This window comes from Mytilus galloprovincialis, chromosome 9, assembly GCF_965363235.1.
Source record: "Mytilus galloprovincialis chromosome 9, xbMytGall1.hap1.1, whole genome shotgun sequence".
NCBI classification, from domain to species: Eukaryota; Metazoa; Mollusca; class Bivalvia; order Mytilida; family Mytilidae; genus Mytilus; species Mytilus galloprovincialis.
The window spans coordinates 90200907-90223703 of NC_134846.1; the positions used below are offsets into that span (position 1 = coordinate 90200907).

Sequence of the window (22797 nt, forward strand, 5' to 3'; positions counted from 1 at the left end):
TTACGTCTTATGAATTATGTTTTTGGCTGCCATGATTGTGGAGCATGCGTGTGACTGAAACATATAATTCGCTGTGTTTACCAGTTGAACTTCGATATTTCATCACAATGGAGGTCAAACTTAATGGCAAAAGAGCTCTCGTTACAGGGGCTGGTAAAGGTTTGTGAATACACTACTTAGTTTTGGAATATGATTATATATTATGTATTTTTGGTCCTCAATGCTTTTCAACTTCGCCATCACTTTTGTAGACGAAACGCCCGTCTGGCGCATATACAAAATTTCAATCCTAGTAGAATCCTAGTAGCTATGGTGAGTTTATTTACAGGAACATAAAGACAGGGAAATGTATGTGTATATAAAATATTCGACTGCTTATCATACTGAAATACAACGGGAATCCAAAAAAGTTTATGAAGAGTTCTAAAGGGTTATGAGATATGAACAATTGTTTAATCCCAGGCATAACACATTTGCTGGTTCCTGGGTATGGTAAATATTTTTAGAATTTTACTTGCTTTGAACTAGCTTTTAGTAACTGCGGGTACTCTTAAATGGGATTTTTGTTTTGTGTTTTTTTTTGTTGTTACCTTTTATTTGTTCTTACTGTTGCATCGTTTTTACATTGTGATGAAGGATTTGACGTTTTTACATTGTGGTGAAGGATTTGACGTTTTTAAATTGTTGTGGAGGAATTTACGTTTTTACATTGTGGGGTGGAAGATTTGACGTTTTTATATTGTGGTGGAGGATTAGACGGTTGCATTGTGGTGGAGGATTTGACGCTTGCAAGCATGTTTAGCTCCGGTGCATTATTTGGGTGACTGTTCCGGGTCGGAAACCCACAGTTCTTTGGATGTTAAAAGGTGCTGTCTGTCATATATTTTATCGTTTATAGTTTTGTCATAGGGTAGGACTTTGGTTCTATCGTATGGGTTGTTTTACATTTGTCGTGTCGGGACCTTTTGATGTTGTGAAAGAAAATGTCAAATTGACCATTCCTTAGGTTATTTATCAATTTTATTGATAATACAAGTATTTACTTTTTTTAGGAATCGGTCGAGGAATCGTCAAAAGAATAGCTGAATGTGGTGCTGAAACATTCGCGCTAAGTAGGACACAACAAGACCTTGATAGTCTTAAAGCAGAGGTAAATACATAATCATAAATATTCATTTTAAGTAGGACACAATTAGTATATGACAGTAACTGTTGTTGCCATTTCGTTTGGTATGTTTGAGCTTATGATTTTGCCATTTGTTTTGGGACTTTTCATGTTGAGTTTTTACTCGGAGTTCATTACTTTTAAAAGCAGATGTCTGAAAACAGCGTTGAAAACTTACACACTCAGAAACATTTATTCTAAGTAGGACACACGAAGACCTTGATAGTCTGAATGCAGAGGTGATATTCATAAATATTCACACTAAGTTGTACACTAGAAGACCTTGATAATCTGAATACAGAGGTGATATTCATAAATATTCACACTAAGTTGTACACGAAAAGACCTTGATAGTCTGAATGTAGAGGTAATATTCATAAATATTCACACTAAGTTGTACACGAAAAGACCTTGATAGTCTGAATGTAGAGGTAATATTCATAAATATTCACACTAAGTTATACACTAGAAGACCTTGATAGTCTGAATGTAGAGGTAATATTCATAGATATTCACACTAAGTTATACACTAGAAGACCTTGATAGTCTGAATGTAGAGGTAATATTCATAAATATTCACACTAAGTTGTACATTAGAAGATCTTGATAGTCTGAATGTAGAGGTAATATTCATAAATATTCACACTAAGTTGTACACGAAAAGACCTTGATAGTCTGAATGTAGAGGTAATATTCATAAATATTCACACTAAGTTGTACACGAAAAGACCTTGATAGTCTGAATGTAGAGGTAATATTCATAGATATTCACACTAAGTTATACACTAGAAGACCTTGATAGTCTGAATGTAGAGGTAATATTCATAGATATTCACACTAAGTTATACACTAGAAGACCTTGATAGTCTGAATGTAGAGGTAATATTCATAAATATTCACACTAAGTTGTACATTAGAAGACCTTGATAGTCTGAATGAAGAGGTAATATTCATAAATATTCACACTTAGTTGTACACGAAAAGACCTTGATAGTCTGAATGTAGAGGTAATATTCATAAATATTCACACTAAGTTGTACACGAGAAGACCTTGATAGTCTGAATGTAGAGGTGATATTCATAAATATTCACACTAAGTTGTACACTAGAAGACCTTGATAGTCTGAATGTAGAGGTAATATTCATAGATATTCACACTAAGTTATGCACTAGAAGATTTAGAGGGAGAGTTGTCTCATTGGTTTCCACTCCACATCTTCTTATATCTACTTGATAGTTTGATAGCAAAAACAAATACATTCAGATTAGGTAGGACACAAGATGACCTGCGTATTCTGAAGGCAGAATTAATATGAGGCAGGCATTACCTGTAAATGGGGACGAAGTTTGTATGAATTATTTTTTTGTAACTTAAATATTTGTTAAAAAAAAGAAACGGAAATACCGTAACGTTTCCGATTTTGGTTCTGTTGTTAGGGATTTTAGTTGTGATGTTATTTAAGTTATGACGTCATATGCAATGTTAACAAAGATACGCTATCATTAGGTAACATTTTTTCATATCAAGGAATTATTAAAAATGAAATTGGTAATGCGTTCCTTCCTATTTTATACTAGACTGATACATATATATTTCACTCAAACTTTCATACAAACGAGACCGGAAAAAGGAAATACATTGTATATTTCTGCGCAGATGCGGGAATTCAAAACATGACCTCAAAAAAATTAAACGATTTTGAGTTCATTAGTACAATGAAAATTTCGGGGGAATTTTCCAGATTTTTTTTTTGTTTTTTTAGTTTTTTATTGATTTTCCTTCTGTTATTGGGGACTTCGTCCCCATAATATACATAAAAATGCACACTTAATAGGACACAAGAAGACGTTGATAAAATAAAAAGCAGTTTCATACTCAGAGATAAATAGTTATCAAAGGTACCAGGCTTATAATATTCAAAGATATCTCAGATGTAATACAGATAGTTTGGAATAAAGGCTAATGTTTATAGCTTGAAATAAGGGCTAATGTACAAAAAGCCTTAAATCAGAGATAATACATAACAGTCTCTCATTACAAGAGGGTCACTCTCACGTCAAATTTTAGATGCTAAGTAACCTATCATTATACAACTCGGTGCAAGGAGAACTTAAAATTCAATTATACTGATTTTTGATACTTAGTGCACTTTCATTGTACAAAATGGTGCAGATAGAGATATCATGCGACTCATATCAGCCTCCCGTAAACACACACACACACACCAATCTAGGTTATATTTCATCATTACTGACTTGTCCGAATCTTGGATACAAAGTGACTTAAAGTTGTATCAAGTGGTGTAAGGATAAATCTCATAAAGAGTACATACATTTCAGATCATCAATTAGACGTGTCTCTTTCCAATTACAGGGGGAATGTCAAGTAGCAAATTGCAATGAAAGTAAAAACATAACTAAAATTAGACCACAAAAGATGAAAAATGGCATTTAAAATTAGTAAAAGCACACACCATGAGTTTCACCCTCAATCGATTTCATACTTCAAAACTGTGCTTGGTTCATCAATGCTCTATTGATTACAGGTACCAAATATCAACATAATTAACATAGACTTGCAAGACTGGGATAAAACAAGAGAAGAAGTTAGTAAGATCGGACACATAGACTTACTGGTCAATAATGCTGGTGTTGGCTGTGCATTTCCATTCCTTGACACACCAAAAGAAGAGATAGATAGGTGAAAATATATACAGAAATAATTTTGATTACTTTACAGTCTTCATACAGATATTTGTTCTGTCTGTTTTGTAACAATCATTGAAGACGACTTCATTCATCAGATTGATACAAAGTAGAAAAACATCTAACAAAAAAAAACAGTCCTTACATTTGAAAGGTATTTATACATTCCTAACAAGACACAGTATCCATGTTAAATTTTTGTTTAGCTATATTAAACACATTGTCCTAAATGTTATAAACGTTGTAGTACACACATTATTCGTATATAAGACAAACTGTTGCATATCCCTGAAAACCGAGCAACATGAATCACCACAAACTGGGAGTGATATCAGGTACTCCGTGAGGGACAGCAGAACCTGCTCAATATGTAATCTTTACAAAATAAAACAAAACAAAACAAAACAAACATAAGAAATTATGAATTGAACCTACAAATTTCCCAATCATTGTCATTCTTAAATAAGGGGTAGGATAAGACGCCCCCAACTCCACCTTTATTTTCCCTTACTTCTAAACGAAAATCAATAAATGTTCCCAAAAATATCCCAATTACTACCCCTCTTAGCTCAGTTTCCGCCCCTAACTTCCCCATTACTAAGGCTTCCCTCAAACTGATTCCAGCTTCCCTTATGACCCCATCCTAAAGATACTGATATTTTAAGGTAAAATGTTATAGACTACTTTATCTACAATCCTTTATATTCTGTCATTGATATCGATATTGATTCTCAGTAAACATTCATTTTCGCATTGTTTCAGGTTCTATGATGTCAACGTTAAAGCAGTGTTCAATGTTTCGCAGGTAATTATTATGACCCGCAAACGATAATTTTCATTTCCAGGGCTATCCGTAAGTTTATTTGGCTGTACCGTATCAGATTAAAGTTTGAATTGAAACTTAATGTGCATTATGTTTTGAATACTACCAGGACTCGGTAGGGGATACGTTATTATCATTACATATTATGTTGTTGTCTTATATCTGTGAATTTCATTTACTTACTAAGGAAAGTATTATGTATTATGCTTACTAACGAGATACGGCACACGGCGTATACAACACATTCTGACGTGGACAATCATGACAGCACACGGCGTATACAAAACACTCTGACGTGGACAATCATGACAGCACACGGCATACACTAAACAATACTGTGTGGATGTGGCTAACGCCATACACCAACCAATAATATGTAAACGAAGCACACACCGTACACCAAACAATACTGTGTGGACGTGGTTCACGCTGTACACCAACCAATACTATGTGAACGAAGCACACACCTTACACCAAACAATACTGTGTGTGCGTGTATTACACGACGTACACCAAACAATCATTTGTGGACGTAGATAGAAGATATAATTTTCGTACATTTCATCCACCTTTTTTCATTTATATACATATTTTCTTTTTCTTTCAATGAATAAGAGTTATCATTTAACTTATTTCAAATTATTTTTATTACTTAGTCCATGTTAGTGACAGTTATAAATAATAGCAGGATTTGGGTGTTCGTCAATTAGGCAGCAATCAAACAACAAAAACAACTTATGAGTTGTATGGGTCAACATTAAGACTTTGACAATTGACATATGACTGTATATACACATTATACAAGAAAGTAGTATTTATAACTTGCTGTTGTATTCTATACATAGGCGGCAAATTAGAATAAACAATGTTATAAAAATCAAATGTGTCATGATTGCCAATGAGACAATTACAATAACGGTAAAGCGATTGATCACTGTACGGTCTACAACAATGATGAAAATCCATAACATATAGTCATCAACAAAGGTCAAGCTACTTCCCTGTACAGCCAAAATTTATGATAGATTTACGTTTTAAATTTCTATACTCGACAACATCTTCGAAAAGCACAAAACTCCCGTCCACTTCCTTCAAAAAAAGTCCACCGATTGTATGTCTTGTTTTACATCTTTTACTTGCTCTTACTTGAACGAGTACCAGGATGTCCTACCACAGAGCGGTAACCATGGTAACCTATCGAAAAATCATAAATACCGGAGTCGAAAGTTGGTATTATGAAAACAGTATATAATTTAAGCAAAACAAAATGTGTTTATATCAACGAAAAAATGTATCGACCAATGGCTAAATTATAGGATGGGGGCTAATATCTTATTCCTGTTGAAGGTAATCGCCAAGCGCATGATAGAAAAGGGGGAAGGCGGCTCTATAGTGAATATTTCCAGTATACTATCAAGGACAGCTCAGCCTAATACCAGCGCTTATTCTTCTACAAAAGGTGCCGTCGATAATATGACCAGATGTATGGCTTTAGAACTTGGACCCCATAATGTAAGCTCAATAAATTTAGAACTGCACATTTATTTCATACAGCAAAAAAAATATTGAATAGATCCAATAGAAATTAGGTTTTAGAAGGTTTTACATCGGACAGGGCACATTGAGTTGGGTTTTTTTTTCCTAGGCTAAGGGTAATATATATATTTGAAAACAAGGGTTACATGAAAACAACATGTTTTCAAGGGAGTCAATTTGTTGATTCCTTAGATTTTCTGTAATCTTAGTATTCAATAATCATTCATTCCAGCTAAATAAAGATATACTTTTGTAACCCATTTCTGAATTGAAACGGAAAATTTTCCCATCAATGCGTTAGTGTTTTAGTTGGTTCGATTTACTTTTTAAGCAATGGCCGATATTTGCAGACTAAAATATAGATTATAGTAGAGTAATATGCTTTAAGTAGATTTTATGATATACGAAATATTGAACTCTTTCATCAAAAGGATGAGATCGGGATTCTGTATAATATATATTAACATGCTTTGTATTTCTCTCCCTACTCTTTAATTTTTCGACCCAAATGGTTTGACAAAACAATTATTTTATTAAATAGTAAATAGTAACGAGAGCCTTAGCAAACATTTGATTTGGGCAAACTTTTGTAAGAGAATGGAATCGAAAAGTGAAGCATAAAATTGAGAAAGGAAATGGGGAATGTGTCAAAGCGACATCAACCCGATTATAGAGCAGACAATAGTCGTACGCCACCAATGGGTCTTCAATGTAGCGAAAAACTCCCGCCCCCGGAGTCGTCCTTCAGTTGGCCCGTTAAAAATATGTATACTAGTTCAGTGATAATGGACGTCATACTAAACTCCGAATTATACACAAGAAACTAAAATTAAAAATTATACTAGACTAACAAAGGCCAGAGGCTCCTGACTTGGGACAGGCACAAAATTGCGGCGGGGTTAAACATGTTTATGAGATCTCAACCCTCCCCCTATACCTCTAGCCATTGTAGAAAAGTAAACGCATAACTATACGCACATTAAAATTCAGTTCAAGTGAAGACCGAGTCCGATGTCCGAAGATGTAACAAAAGAAAGCAAACAAAATGACAATAATACATAATTAACAACAGACTACTAGCAGTTTCCTGACATGCAAGCTCCAGACCTCAATTAAACTGATTGAAAAATTTTGTCTTCATCATATGAATATCAGGCCCATTCCCTCCCGTTAGGGGTTTAGTATCATACTATCATATAATGTATGAGAAGAACATAACCCGGGTCATGCCAACACCTGTTTTTTTTTTTTAAATAAATGTGTTTAGGTCCGATGCAGAGACCTTATAAGTGAATCAATATTAAAGCCAAAATATGCAATCTTTAATGACCTGACAACAGTATCGTAACTATACCCCTTCTAAATAAGTCTGTATAAAGGTTTTGTAAGCTTTTGAGGTGAATGCTGACATTTCTGTGCTTTGTAAAGAATATCACCATAAAAGATTGGATGTAAAATACCTGAACGAATAAGATGTCTGCATGTTGAGTTATACTTATGAATTATTTACTTATACCGATGATAAAATTTAGTAAATGTTTTGACTAGTTTGTGATATCGAAAACCCTGGTGTAATAATTTTTCAGTTATACATAAATTTCTCTCGCTAAAATCTAATACGTTGTTACATACACGAGCGAATCGTACAAGTTGAAATATTATATAAACACCATAAGATGGTGACAAGGGAACTATCCGCACCCCCAAAAAAACATACATTGAGAACGAAAACCAGTCTTTCTTTTGGTAAATTGCATTAAGGTATTTCAATTTCAGTTTTAAATTACAAAAAAAAAAACATATCTAATTACTTAAACAAGAATAATAAATTACTTCATACTTTAGTATTGTATTTTCTTGCATTTTTTATTTACGATTCACTGTATTTTTATCACCATAGATACGGGTCAATTCAGTAAACCCAACTGTCGTAATGACAAAGATGACGGAAGGACACGAGCATTCAGTGACAAACTTACTGAAGAGAACACCAATGGGGAGGTTTGCTGGTAGGTAGACTAGAGTTTATACTTTATGGGGAGGTTTGCTGGTAAGTTTACTAGACAGAATACCTCATGGGAAGTTTTGCTGGTTAGTATACTAGACCGATTACCTCATAAGGTTTGCTGGTAATTAAACTAGACCGAATACCTTACGAAAAGGTTTGCTGGTAAGTAGCTAGACCGAATACCTCATGGGAAGGTTTGCTGGTAAGTGTACAAGACTGAATACCTCATGAGAAGGTTAGCTAGTAAGTATAATAGACAGAATACCTCATGAGAAGGTTTGCTGGTAAGTAGACTAGACCTAACACCTCATGGGAAGGTTGCCGGTAAGAAGCTAGACCGAATACCTCATGGGAAGGTTTGCTGGTAAGTGTACAAGACTGAATACCCGATTGGAAGGTTTGCTGGTAAGTAGACAAGACATAATACATCATGAGAAGGTTTGCTAGTAAGTAGACTAGACCGAATACCTGATGAGAAGGTTTGCTGGTAAGTATACTAGACTATAATCTCATGGGAAGGTTTGCTGGTGAGTAGACTAGACCGAATACCTCATGAGAAGGTTTGCTGGTAAGTATAATAGACTGTAATATCATGAGAAGGTTTGCTGGTAAGTATACTAGACTGTAATCTCATGGGAAGGTTTGCTGGTAAGTAGACTAGACCGAATACCTCATGAGAAGGTTTGCTGGTAAGTGTACTAGACCGAATACCTCATGAGAAAGTTTGCCGGTAAGTATACTAGACTATAATCTCATGGAAAGGTTTGCTGGTAAGTAGACTAGACCGAATACCTCATGAGAAGGTTTGCTGGTAAGTATAATAGACTGTAATCTCATGAGAAGGTTTGCTGGTAAGTATACTAGACTGTAATCTCATGGGAGGGTTTGCTGGTAAGTAGACTAGACCGAATCTCTCACGAGAAGGTTTACTGGTAAGTATACTAGACAGAATACCTCATGAGAAGGATGCTGGTAAGTAGCTAGACTAAATATCTCATGTGAAGGTGTGCTGGTAAGTATACTAGAAAGAATACCTCATGAGAAGGTTTGCTGGTAAGTAGATCAGACATAATACCTCATGAGAAGGTTTGCTGGTAAGTATATTAGACAGAATACTACATTAGAAGGTTTGCTGGTAAGTATACTAGACTGTAATCTCATGAGAAGGTTTGCTGGTAAGTAGACTAGACCGAACACCTCATGGGAAGGTTGCTGGTAAGTAGACTAGACCGAATACCTCATGGGAAGGATGCTTGTAAGTAGCTAGACCGAATACCTCATGGGAAGGTTTGTTGGTAAGTAGACTAGACCGAATACCTCATGGGAAGGATGCTGGTAAGTAGCTAGACTATATACCTCATAAGAAGGTTTACTGATAAGTATACTAGACTGTAATCTCATGGGAAGGTTTGCTGGTAAGTTTACTAGACAGAATACCTCATGAGAAGGTTTGCTGGTAAGTAAACTAGACTGTAATCTCATGGGAAGGTTTGCTGGTAAGAAGACTAGACCGAATACCTCATGAGAAGGTTTGCTGGTAAGTATACTAGACTGTAATCTCATGGGAAGGTTTGTTGGTAAGTAGACTAGACCGAATATCTCATGAGAAGGTTTGCTGGTAAGTATACTAGACTATAATCTCATGGGAAGGTTTGCTGGTAAGTAGACTAGACCGAATATCTCATGAGAAGGTTTGCTGGTAAGTATACTAGACTATAATCTCATGGGAAGGTTTGCTGGTAAGTAGACTAGACCGAATATCTCATGAGAAGGTTTGCTGGTAAGTAGACTAGACCAAACACCTCATTGGAAGGTTGCTGGTAAGTAGACTAGACCGAATACCTCATGGGAAGGATGCTGGTAAGTAGCTAGACTAAATACCTCATATGAAGGTTTGCTGGTAAGTATAATAGACTGTCATCTTATGGAAAGGTTTGCTGGTAAGTTGACTAGACAGAATATCTCATGAGAAGGTTTGCTGGTAAGTATACTAGACTGTAATTTCATGGGACGGTTTGCTGGTAAGTAGCTAGACTAAATACCTCATGTGAAGGTTTGCTGGTAGGTAGACTAGACCGAATACCTCATGAGAAGGTTTGCTGGTAAGTAGACAAGACATAATACCTCATGAGAAGGTTTGCTGGTAAGTATAATAGACAGAATACCTCATGAGAAGGTTTGCTGGTAAGTATACTAGACTGTAATCTCATGGGAAGGTTTGCTGGTAAGTAGACTAGACAGAATACCTCATGAGAAGGTTTGCTGATAAGTATACTAGACTGTAATCTCATGGGAAGGTTTGCTGGTAAGTAGACTAGACCGAATATCTCATGAGAAGGTTTGCTGGTAAGTATACTAGACTATAATCTCATGGGAAGGTTTGCTGGTAAGTAGACTAGACAGAATACCTCATGAGAAGGTTTGCTGATAAGTATACTAGACTGTAATCTCATGGGAAGGTTGCTGGTAAGTAGACTAGACCGAATACCTCATGGGAAGGATGCTGGTAAGTAGCTAGACCGAATACCTCATGGGAAGGTTTGTTGGTAAGTAGACTAGACCGAATACCTCATGGGAAGGATGCTGGTAAGTAGCTAGACTATATACCTCATGGGAAGGTTTGCTGGTAAGTATACTAGACTGTAATCTCATGGGAAGGTTTGCTGGTAAGTAGACTAGACCGAATATCTCATGAGAAGGTTTGCTGGTAAGTATACTAGACCGAACACCTCATGGGAAGGTTTGCTGGTAAGTAGACTAGACCGAATACCTAATGGGAAGGTTTGCTGGTAAGTGAATCAGACAGAATACTGAAAACTGTTTAACATAAAGATTCGAAACTATACGTAGCACACATGGTTAGTATGTTTATATCTTCAATAAGGCAGCATAACCGAAACTTTAAATTAACATTTTTTGTAGAGGTTGCCTTTAAGTAATGAATTTTCTCCTTTTTTATTTGTGGTTTAAGACCATCTTTGATAGATAACTTAACTATTTGTGTGGTTCAGTTGGCGACTTTTCGACATATGTTCACATTTAATTTAGTAATATTTTCTGATAATGAAGCTTCTGAAAAATCCCACATAATGTTTGTTTTCTTTTTTATGCACGAAACAAAATATTCTGTAATAAAAAAAACTATGAATTAAGCTAATATTAATATTGTAGACATAAAAGATGTTGTGAATGCCGTAGTATTCCTACTGAGTGACGAAAGTGGCATGATAAGTGGCGAATCTCTTCGTGTCGATGGAGGATTAGGAGTTTACTGAACCTATGCTATTCGTACTGTATTGACTTAGAATAACTATGAATAAAGATATAACTTCAGTTTTACTAATGGTGTTTGTTTTGTTTTGAAGTGGAGATCTTATTTTTAGAATCAAATCAAATATGTGTAGCTCTTAAATGACAAAAACAAAATTTAGGTAAAATGAAAATTCGTAAAATCGTATTTGAGTTATTATACGAACTGTTGACATGAATATCAATTATATGGTCATTTTTATAACAGGTTAAAAAAACAAAAAATCAAATCAATCAATCTTTTTAGGTAATGGGTTACCATCGGGTTTAGTTTGTAACCCGGTTTTGTTTTCTCAAAATCGATTTATGACTTTCGAACAGAGGTATAGTACTGTTGCCTTTATTTACACTAGTCATTTTAGGACCCTTTATAGCTTGCTGTTAGGTGTGAGCCAAGACTCCGTGTTGAAGACCTTACTTTGATCTACATGTATAATGGTTTCCTTTTACAAATTGTGACTTGAATGGAGAGTTGTATCATTGCCACTCATACCCTATCTTTCTATATCTAAGACTTACAAAGGTCAGAAGTCCTGACTTGAAATAATCGGCTTGGTTTGACATCGTTTGTAAGATCTCAACCCTCCCCCTACACCGATAGTCAAAGTGAAATGAACAAACAGACAGTAAAACCAGGTTTAAAAGAAGTCCGAGTCCGATGTTGGAAAAAGTAAGAAGGAAACTAAGAAAAACGCCAATGATACATAGATTAACGAAGAACTACCAGTGAGTTACTAACATGCCAACTCCAGACCTCAATTAAACGGATTGAAAGAATATATCTTCATCATATGAATATCGAGCACAATATCTCCCGTTATAGGGGTTTAGTGTCACACCTTTCTGTGTTATCTTCAACCTCTATTTTTTTCACAAGGAAGATGGACAATTGATCTCATCGAAAAATATCAATGGGATGATGAGACAGAGAACATATATCTGATTTACCTCCCTTTATAAGTTCTAACACTTCTGATGGAGGGTCAAGTAATAGTTTGTGTTTTGTGTACTATTGTTTGGTTTTTTGTGTTTTAGCCATGCATGTGAAAGGTGATCCGACTGATCGACCTTTCAATAGAAGAAACTGTATCATACATTTTAAGAAAAGAAAAGATTTGATTGATTTACAAACAGGAATGTGAAGTCGTGAAGATTGATTGTACCTGTAGAAAGACTTCGAAAATATCGGGATTTCCGTAAATAACCATTCCAGGAGTGACTGAATTTCTTTACTTTTCTAGTTGCACCTTAATAAAGCATATATTCAATTGTGACACAGTATTCCGTGTCTCCGAAGAACGAGTAAGAACAAAAATTACAAGGAGGTAAACCTGCATGGCAGATGACGTGTCTCTAAAACTCCATGCGAGATCGTCAAGACATAGTGTTCTAACAAATAAAAAAGCAGTCCTGTTGGCAGATGTCATCACATAAATTTGGTGACCCTGTATACACCATTCCCCATGGGAAATCGAAAAATTGCCTGAAAGAAATAATCCACAATGCCTTTCAACAAAAAAATGGTAGCATACGCTTTAAATGTATTCCTTTGGGATATCAAAAGGCATATTATGTTAACTTAATAGTGAAAAACAAAAGGTTAAAACATGCTACACAGAAGAACAAGTGATCAATATATTGGAGTTTCTTATCGACAACATATTTGTTGAATTTGGAGGTAGACTCTTTCAACAAATTGTCGGCATTCCTATGGGAACGAACTGTGTGCCTCTCCTTGCCGACCTCTTTTTATTTTCACATGAATCGGGGTTCCTTCAGACACCTGTCAAAAACACGAAGATCAAAGAAACCAGATTATTTAATTTCACTTTCAGATATATTAATGATGTTCTTTCCATAAACAATTCGAACTTTTCTGATTGGGTTCCATTAATATATCCCCCAGAACTAGAAATTAAAGAAACAACAGACACGGCTTCTTCCGCCTCATTTTTAGACTTATATCTCGAATTTGATATACACAGTCATCTCAGTACCAGAATCTATGACAAAAAAGACGATTTTAATTTTCAAATTATAGATTTCCCCCTTGGTTTTGATGTATAGATTCTGCGTACTGACGTTGTTTATCATCTTAACATCGTGTTATATTGTTCTTTCATTTGTCTTTGTTCTATTATTAATATTACTTTTACTGTTTGTCATTAGGTTATAGTTCTATTATAAATTAGAAAATACTTTGAACGAAAAACGACAAAATTATTTTAATTGCGAAGTAGTATTAACCATTTGTAGATTCTTAAAAATTCTAAAGAACTTCTTGACAATTTTAAATCTCGGTCTATTTCTGAAATTAATTTTAACATACTTTTGATTTTTTAACCCTGTATGCCAATATTCCCAATGTGAAATTATAAAATTGTTTTGTATAAACATTGAACGATAAAATGTCTTCCTATGTGACGTATATTTTTTTTCTGACGTCAGACACACTAAGCAATGAATGTGTTTTTAATTTAATAGATGCTTTTGTGCTTTCTTGAAAAATTGTTTGTTTTAAGATTGTAACACAGTGATGACTGCTGTACCCATAGTTTGACTATTTTATTTATTATGTCTGGTTTTTTCACGCATCGTTGTAAGTATAACGGAATTTGATGAGACTGTCGTATAAGTGACAGGTTTAGCGCTATAAAACCAGGTTCAATCCACTATCCTCTACATTTGAAAATGCCTGAACCAAGTCAGGAATATGACAGTTGTTGTCCATTCGTTTGATGTGTTTTGTCATTTGATTTTTCCATTTGATTAACTTTAAAGGACTTTCCGATTGAATTTTCCTCGGAGTTGAGTATTTTTGTGATTTTACTTTTTTTTAAGGACTGAATAAATATACCAGTCAGAAAATAAGCAGGCAATATTGTGGCGGTTTATTTGTGAGTAAAAGACTGTTGACTTATATATTATACTGACCGCAAACAGTAAGAAAGACTAGCATTTATTTTTTTCATGACACATTCCCTATTTGCTGGGATTCTGACTTTTGTTGCCGAACTTCGCTAGGAGATATAAACTGTGTAACTTTCCTCCAAAGGAATCATGTACTTTTTGTATACCCTGATATATGTCAATTTAATCACTCTCTGATCCATCATAACTTGCGTCCCAACTATCACTGTCTGTGGTCACTTCATTACACTGATTTTCACCGTAACTCACCCATACAAATTTCAAACACGTAATTCCAAGATAACCCTGGGCCATAACGACCTTTCCATCGAAGGAATGTAAATAACTTATTCCATCATTATTCGATGATGCAGTAATTTCTGATCCACCAGAGCCCCCAAATGGACCATACTCTCGTCCAAAATTTGTGAAAAATTTTAAGCTGTCAATCATCCACCCACTACGAACATTTATTTTAGTGATAACTTCATTTTCTTCCAGTGAAAATTCATGTTCTGACACAAATATTGATTCTAACTTTGGTTTTTCACCGTAAATTAAAAGTTTCCCACTTCGATACTGTACATAAATTCCTCCTAGTACTGGTCGACCATCCCACCTCCTTATCCACAGCTTGAAGTTTATAGGTCTGTCATTTATATCCTTGCCATCTTCCCAAGCTTCAGAAAACTTTTCAAGAACATGATGCTCCTGACCACCACAAGCAAAACCTTTTCTTCCAGTTTGAAGCGTTTTACGACAGTTTGCAAACTTGCGATCCAATAGATCTGATTTCGTGTTGGATTCAGCAGTTATGGCATTCTGAATCAAATCACAATTTAGAATCGGATAAAGATCGGTAACTGATTTCAAATCTTCGGGGTTGTGTATATCACTGAAACGGATTTCACCAAGCAACTCATGTACGGTTGATGCTTTGAAATCAAAATGACTAACACTTGTAATACTAAGGTACATACCAACTAATTTCAAAATTTCCAGTTCAGGATTTTCTACAGGAACATTATGATCAAAAACAGTCAGAATATCATTGTGTAGCACTGTTTTAAAGTCGTCTTTCGATAACTTCAAAAATGCTCCATTATTAATAAGGTCTTTAAAATCTTTCGAAATAAAACTGCATACTGCGTCCAATAAACGTTTCAAATTAAACAGATTACTGAAAGAAACTAAGGCAATCACATTGTCAGTTTCGATATTATGAGTCATGAACTTTTCACATTCGGTTAGAACAAATTTTATTTGCAGAAAACTTGCTGCCATAAGTAATTCTTGAACAAATCCAACTTCTATTTCAATTCTTCCGGTGTAACCATATTCGATAATTTGATTTAAAGTGTCCTCTTTGAACATACTAGGATCTAAATCATACTCTTCAATGTGAGTGTCACTTTGTTTATTATGATATTTAAAAAGATTTTTGAAATAGTCAGATAATGACGCCAGAACAATCTTATGTGCTGTGATTTGTTTTGTTCCAAATTTTAATGTAACATCACAATACAATCCTTCTTCCCATGCTTCTAGCATGTTCTGTACTGTGCTATCAGAATGGTTGTCGTCAACCACCTCTGTCATCTTGTATAGAAGTCTTGTTCTCTGAAATATAAGCAATTATAAAATTAGGGTATGTTGCATGATGTGTGTATAAATAGGAACAGAACTTTCTTGTTTTAACCCTTCTATACACTTGAATTGGTGGGGTTAGTTCATGCTCTATCTTTCGTTTTCTATGTTGAGTGTTGTTTAGCTATTGTTCATAATTTTTCGTTTTTTTTTATTGAGTTTTATTTCGCCATGGCGTTGCCAGTTTGTTTTTGACTAATGAGTTAGAGTGTCCCTTTGGTATCTTTCGCCTCTACTCTACATCATTTGGTCTCATCATTGCCATTACAATCATACCACATCTTTGAGAGTATTGCATCACAATACATACATGTAGTACACTACCGGTTAAAAAGTCAGTGTACTGGAACAAACAGAACAATAATAGGATCTTAGTGCATTACAGCATACACATTGGTGTTCTCTGAGGCTCTTCATACCCCACATCTTCCTTTTATTTATACTTACCACACTACATTCTATATACCAATATCAAGTCAATATCTTCACACATGACAAAAAAAAGTGTGGAAAACTTAATATTTAAATTTCATTTTTTTAATTAGTCCAAACACCATTACTCTTCACAAAATCATCAAACCGGAACAAAATTCAAACTTAATCTTAACTTCGTCTAAAAACGGGAACAAAATTCAAACTTAATCTTAACTTCGTCTAAAAACGGGGCTAAACAAATATTAATTGTTTATAGTTATACAGAATGATGTAATGTCTACAGTACAGTGCCATTTGATACCCAGGCAAATATGTGATGATAATGGCAAAATAATTGTAGACAAGTTGCTGTCAAAAGAAATGCAACACATGGAACTCTATAGGCGGTTTTGTTTGAAAGATCAGAAAATTTTAATATATAGATGCGTAATTTAACCTCATTTGTAAATGCATAGTGATTTCTATTATATTCTATATTTCTAAGGGCATATATGTTGTTAATTTTTTTTTGTCAAATTTAATTTTCGAAAATATCCAATCATTGCTAATATAAACCTTTGGTTGTAAGTTTTATGAATTTTGGCAAGAATTGTACACATGAGCATGATGAGAGCACTAACAATGCTGATATAAACCTATGATATAAGGTTCATGAATTCTGGCAAGAAGAATACACATGAGCATGATGAGATGAACAATTTCAGAGAGATCCTTACACTTAAACACAAGTTATTTTTTGGAAACTACAAAAATGCTGTTTTTGGCCCCCTTTTTACCCTTATTCCTTCATTTTTGGAAAATTACCCAAGCTCAAATCTAAAGTTCCCTGTGTGACATAGAACCTTGGTGTATAATTTCAGAGAGATTCATACACTAACACAAGTAATGGTCCAGAAACTACAACAATGCATGTTTTTGGTCCCTTTTAGGCTCCTAGTTCCTAAACTGTTGGTACCATAACCCCCAAGATTTATCCAAACCTTCCTTTTGTGGTATTGACTTTAACTTAAGTTATTGTCTGGAAACCAAATGTGTCTTCGGACATGGAATATTCAGAAGATGACGACATCATAGCATTATAATATATAAACCCTAAAACATTTTTGCAGTCGTATAAAAAATATAAAATATAACCAAAAGTCATCATTTAAGGGCAATACAATTTTGACTCCATCAGGCCCAGCCCCACCTCACATGTAGGTGAGTTAGTGCCGCCCTCTTTTATGAAAAGTTCTGGATCCGCCACTGTATCTGATAATATTGGTGTAAACAATAAGTAGGTAGATTTTCACATTTAATTTTTAGGCTTATGACGAAAACAGAACCAACAAGAGGGAAAACACTATCGACCTTATGTTCACATCTCATCCTGGTCATCTTGAGAGATGTAAGACACTTCCTCCAATCGGAAACAGTGACCACGACATCGTACTATTAGACTTAGCAGCAAAAGTAACAAGACCAAAACCAACCAGTAGAACCATCAACCTCTGGAAAAAAACCAATAAGGAGGGAATTAAGAAAAGCCTTACTAATAACTTCAATTTCAAATTTCAAATTTTGAATTTCAAACCACCAACTTCAGTGATATCAACGCAATGTGGAATAAATTCATGAACATCATCATAAATGCAATGACCACATACGTACCAGATAAACTAACCAAGGAGAGATACAGCCACCCTTGAATGAACACATAGTTACGTAAAATTAGAAACAGAAAACAGCGTGCATACACCAAGTCTAAAAGATCTCAAAACACTCAAGATTGGAACAAATTTCTGAAGGCAAAGCTACAGAAAGAATCCAGGATTGCTCATGGAAAATACATGGAAGACATCATCAGCACAGAACATAAGGAGCAACCAAAACGAATTTGGTCCTACATTAAGAGCAGGAAACAAGAATCCACAGGCACTGTTACACTCAAAGACAAAGCCGGACTTCTCCACAGCGATACACAAACTAAAGTTCAATTTTAAACCACCAGTTTCAATCTGTCTACACCAAAGAAGACATACATAACATGCCACATATGGGACCAAGTCCATTCCCGACTACGGACAGCATCAGAGTCAGCAAGGCCAGAGTTTACAAGCTACTTCGTGGACTAAGACCATTCGAAGCCACTGGGCCTGATGAAATTCCAGCCTATACACTCAAAGAAGCAGCTGAATACATATCACCATACCTGACCATACTTTACCAGAAATCTGTGGACACTGGAATTATCCCTGATAACTGGCGGGCTGCCAACATTGTCCCAGTCTTCAAAAAAAGAAGAAAAACACAAAGCCTAAAACTATCGACCAGTCTCATTGATTTCAATCTGCTGCAAACTATTGGAACATATTGTTCACAGCACCATCATGGATCACTTTGACCGCCAGCAGATCCTTTGTGACCATCAACACGGTTTCAGATCCAAAAGATCTTGTGAAACCCAACTCCTGATAACACTAGATGAAATTGGCAAGAATTTAGACCATGGAGAACAGAGAGACATCGTCCTGCTTGATTTCTCCAAAGCTTTTGACAAAGTGCCCCACACAAAGTGACTCCTCCAAAAAATGGACTACTAGGGAATACGTGGAGTAACACTCAAATGGATTCAAGACTTCCTAAGCAAGATAACACAATACGTATTGCATGAAGGGCATAAATCCAACCCCCTAGACGTCATCTCAGGGGTGCCTCATGGAACAGTCATCGGACCCCTATTATTCCTGAATTATATTAATGACCTGCCACAATCAACAACTTCTGAGGCAAGGTTATTTGCAGACGATTGCCTAGTTTATAGAAATATAAAGAACGTAAAGGATAGCGAGACACTACAAGACGACCTCAACAAACTCCAAGAGTTGGAATTACGATGGCAGATGAATTTCCATCCTGAGAAGTGCATCGTGATACGGATAACCAACAAAAGAAACCCACTGATAAGGAACTACCAACTGCATGGTCACACCCTAGATGCACTTGAGCATGAGAAATATCTGGAAGTCAACATAAATCATGACCTACAGTGGAAGACACATATCAACCAGACGGTAGGCAAAGCAAGATTTGTCATATCGAAAACAAAGAGTGATAGTAGAAGGCTCTACCTCAGAGAATCTAGATGTTCTTCTGGAGTTCCTCAATGCACTGTCCTAGGTCCACTCTTGTTTCGGGTATACATTTACGACCTGCCTGATACAGTTTCATCTTCTGCGGTTCGCCTTTTTGCCCATGACAGCTTGTTATATAAGCACATCAGGAGTCAAGCAGATGCAAATAACCTTCAACAAGACCTGACTGCCCTAGAGCAATGGGAACATGTACATGTATGGCAGATGAGCTTTCATCCTTCTAAATGCACAGTCATCAGAATAGGCACCAACCGAAAAAAATCATTTTGGAGACACAGTACCACCTACATAGATACCAACTCGAAGTTGTGGACAGCAGCAAATAACTTGGTGTTACTCTTAGCGAAGACCTAATTTGGAAAAAGCATGCAGAGATAACAGCAGCCAAAGCATCAAGAACTCTAAAATTCTTGCGCAACTTCAGGGACTGTAACAAAACTGTCCAAGAAACAACCTACAGATCCATGGTCCGACCATCATTGAAGTATGAGTCTGCTGTATGGGACCCCTACAAAGTGGAAGACATGAACCGACTCGACAAAGTGCAAAGAAGGGGAGCCCATTATAACCACCATTTGATGAAGATAGTTTTAACTGTAAATACCAGCTTTTTATTTGTACATATTAAACCTGTGTGGAGAGTGGCTCCCTCAGACCTACACCTGGTCAATATTGACAGTCCTCCACGACTCCTGACCATTATTGGAAGATGAAGCATCAAGGACACTAGAGTTCCTGAGAAGGAACCTAGGACGGTGTAAAACAGAAGTCAAAGCTAATGCCTACATCACCTTGGTCAGACTCACCCTTGACTACGCTTCCTCTGTATGGGACCCTTACGAACAAAACCTTGAAAAAGATCTAGAACAAGTACAGAGAAGGGCAGCTAGGTTCGTGTTCAATGAATACCAAGACGTATCCCCAGGTTGTGTCAGCTCTTTAATGGAGAGACTGAGATGGGAGCCTCTTAAAGATCGCCTCACCATGTCCTACAAGATCCACAATAGATTGGTAGATATTGACCCCTCAAACTATTACAAACCCGGAGATTCACGGACCAGAGGAGGCCACCGCATACACCAACAGCGTACTCTGAAAGACCAATTCAGGTACTCCTTCTTCCCAAGATCAACCGGGGAATGGAACACTCTAGATACCGGAAAAAGCAACAAAAGCAGCTACACTAGAAGAGTTCAAGGCCAGCCTTACCATCCTGCCAGAGGCCTTGACAGGAGCTTCTCATACCTAGAACTCTTTAGATCCCAGATGTACATTGTTTTAATTTGTAAATAATATTCCTGTAAATACTAGTTACTGCTGTTTTTATTAATTGAGGAGGGAAGGCCTCATGATTTCACGAGCAAGAGTCATTTTTATATCGTCAAGAAGAGTCCAACTCTGTACTGAAAGAAGAAGAGAACCCATGTCATTGTGATAGCTATCCCTCACTTTGCCCTATGGACCAGGTAAGCTAAAACACAAAAGGGGGACGGTTCAATTGTAGGGAGGTAAGATATTGTTTTACATAGACATTAGACATTAGACATTATTTTATTAAACCAAATATGGGCCCTTGTCGGGCAAGATACAAAAACATCATACAATGATTATATAAACATTAGTGAAATACACAATATTATAAGTAATACATAAATAATAAATTGATGATATGAGCAATGTAGGATATAATTAAGGTAAGAGGCATTGAGTGCAATGAGGTATTGAGTGCATAAGAAGTATTGTATAAATATCTTTTTTAACATTTTTGTTCATTCAAGATAATAACTAGAGCATTTTAATTAGATTAATAAGTCTAAATTTAAGATAATTATTATGAATTGAAATTCTTATACCAGGGGGAGGGGGTAACTAAGGCCGTAACCATAGTAACGGGGCGTGGCATTTAATGACCATAAAAGGGGCATTTTACAATGGTTAAGGTTCATCATAACAAATGGACAAATTATTGAAATATGGCCGTATTTTCACCTCAAAAACTACTCTGTGTACAGACTTACCTCTGCTGTTTGGAAAGTTTTAATGCCTAGCATCCACTAGATATATAAAAGTTAAATGCATTTTGTGTTAAAGAAAGATAAAATCTTTTTTGGTTTTTGCTGGGCATTTTTTTTCCTTTCTGCAGAAGGTGTAAAAATAAACAAACACCTGAATTACTTTGATACTGTCCACTCACTGACTCAGATGAACTCTTTAACTCACCTGTAGTTGTAACGATACCTCTTGTCCATGTCAATTAAGGACAATCAAAACAATACACCTTATCGCTATTCCCGGCTGACCCGTCCGCTTGAACTTTTGACGTCATACAACAATCACTTTTCCATTGTGGCGTCAGACATTTTGTTTTATGACGTCAAAATTTTACGGGAACCTGTGTGATTTCCAGCAATGGCGGACAAATAGCGATAAGGTGTATACAAACCGGTTTTTTACCTGAGGGAGCATCTCATAGTTGTACCACAACTTAGTTAATTTTCAGACCTTTTGCATGAAGGAAAAAAAATGCCCATCAAAATCTAAAAGAGATTTTATCTTTCTGAAACACAAAATGCATTTAACTTTATTATATCTAGTGGATGCCAGGCATTAAAACTTTTCCAACTTCACAGGTAAGTCTGTACTCAGAGTAATTTTTGGCATTTAAATGCAGCCATATTTGTCCGTTTGTTATGATGAACCTTAAATATCAGTGTGATTTGTCTTTCCATGTTATATGAGAGATAACGCAATAGCAAAACTAACAAAACTAGTATTTACTATCCTATAACCATAACTTACCTGTCCTTCACATGATTTCCAAATATTGCGCAATGCCGGATATCTTGCAATAATTTTTATATTGCTAAAATACGGAAACGAATACGTACTTGAAAAATGTAAACTGGTTTATAATCGTTGTGTCTATTTTTTTGATTTTTTTATGTATCAACATTTCTCAATTCAGTGAATAAAGTACTGGTGCTAAAATAATGTAATTTAAGGTACCGTTAGGCATCAGACATTATTCTTCTTTCTACTATAACGGCCTCCAATACAGTTGGAGTACACCTACCTTATTAGGTATTAAACATGTATTAAATGATCTGTTAATATTATATTGTGT

The 22797-nt window shown here is 35.7% G+C and overlaps 2 protein-coding genes across 2 annotated transcripts; one reads left to right on the top strand and one right to left on the bottom strand.

Moving 5' to 3' along the window:
• Positions 1-11577, top strand: LOC143046317 (L-xylulose reductase-like). Its single transcript, XM_076219421.1, has 7 exons — positions 1-159; positions 1053-1150; positions 3712-3866; positions 4634-4676; positions 6042-6206; positions 8131-8239; positions 11410-11577. The coding sequence occupies exons 1-7, from the start codon at positions 45-47 to the stop codon at positions 11511-11513; spliced, it is 789 nt and encodes a 262-aa protein (XP_076075536.1). The 5' UTR covers positions 1-44; the 3' UTR covers positions 11514-11577.
• Positions 11578-14490: 2913 nt separating this feature from the next.
• LOC143046319 (kelch-like protein 12) lies at positions 14491-22524 on the bottom strand. Its single transcript, XM_076219424.1, has 2 exons — positions 22473-22524; positions 14491-16077 (listed from the first exon to the last, which is right to left on the bottom strand). Exon 2 carries the CDS (start codon positions 16054-16056, stop codon positions 14641-14643), a length of 1416 nt encoding a protein of 471 aa, XP_076075539.1. The 5' UTR covers positions 16057-16077; positions 22473-22524; the 3' UTR covers positions 14491-14640.
• Positions 22525-22797: the final 273 nt, after the last annotated feature.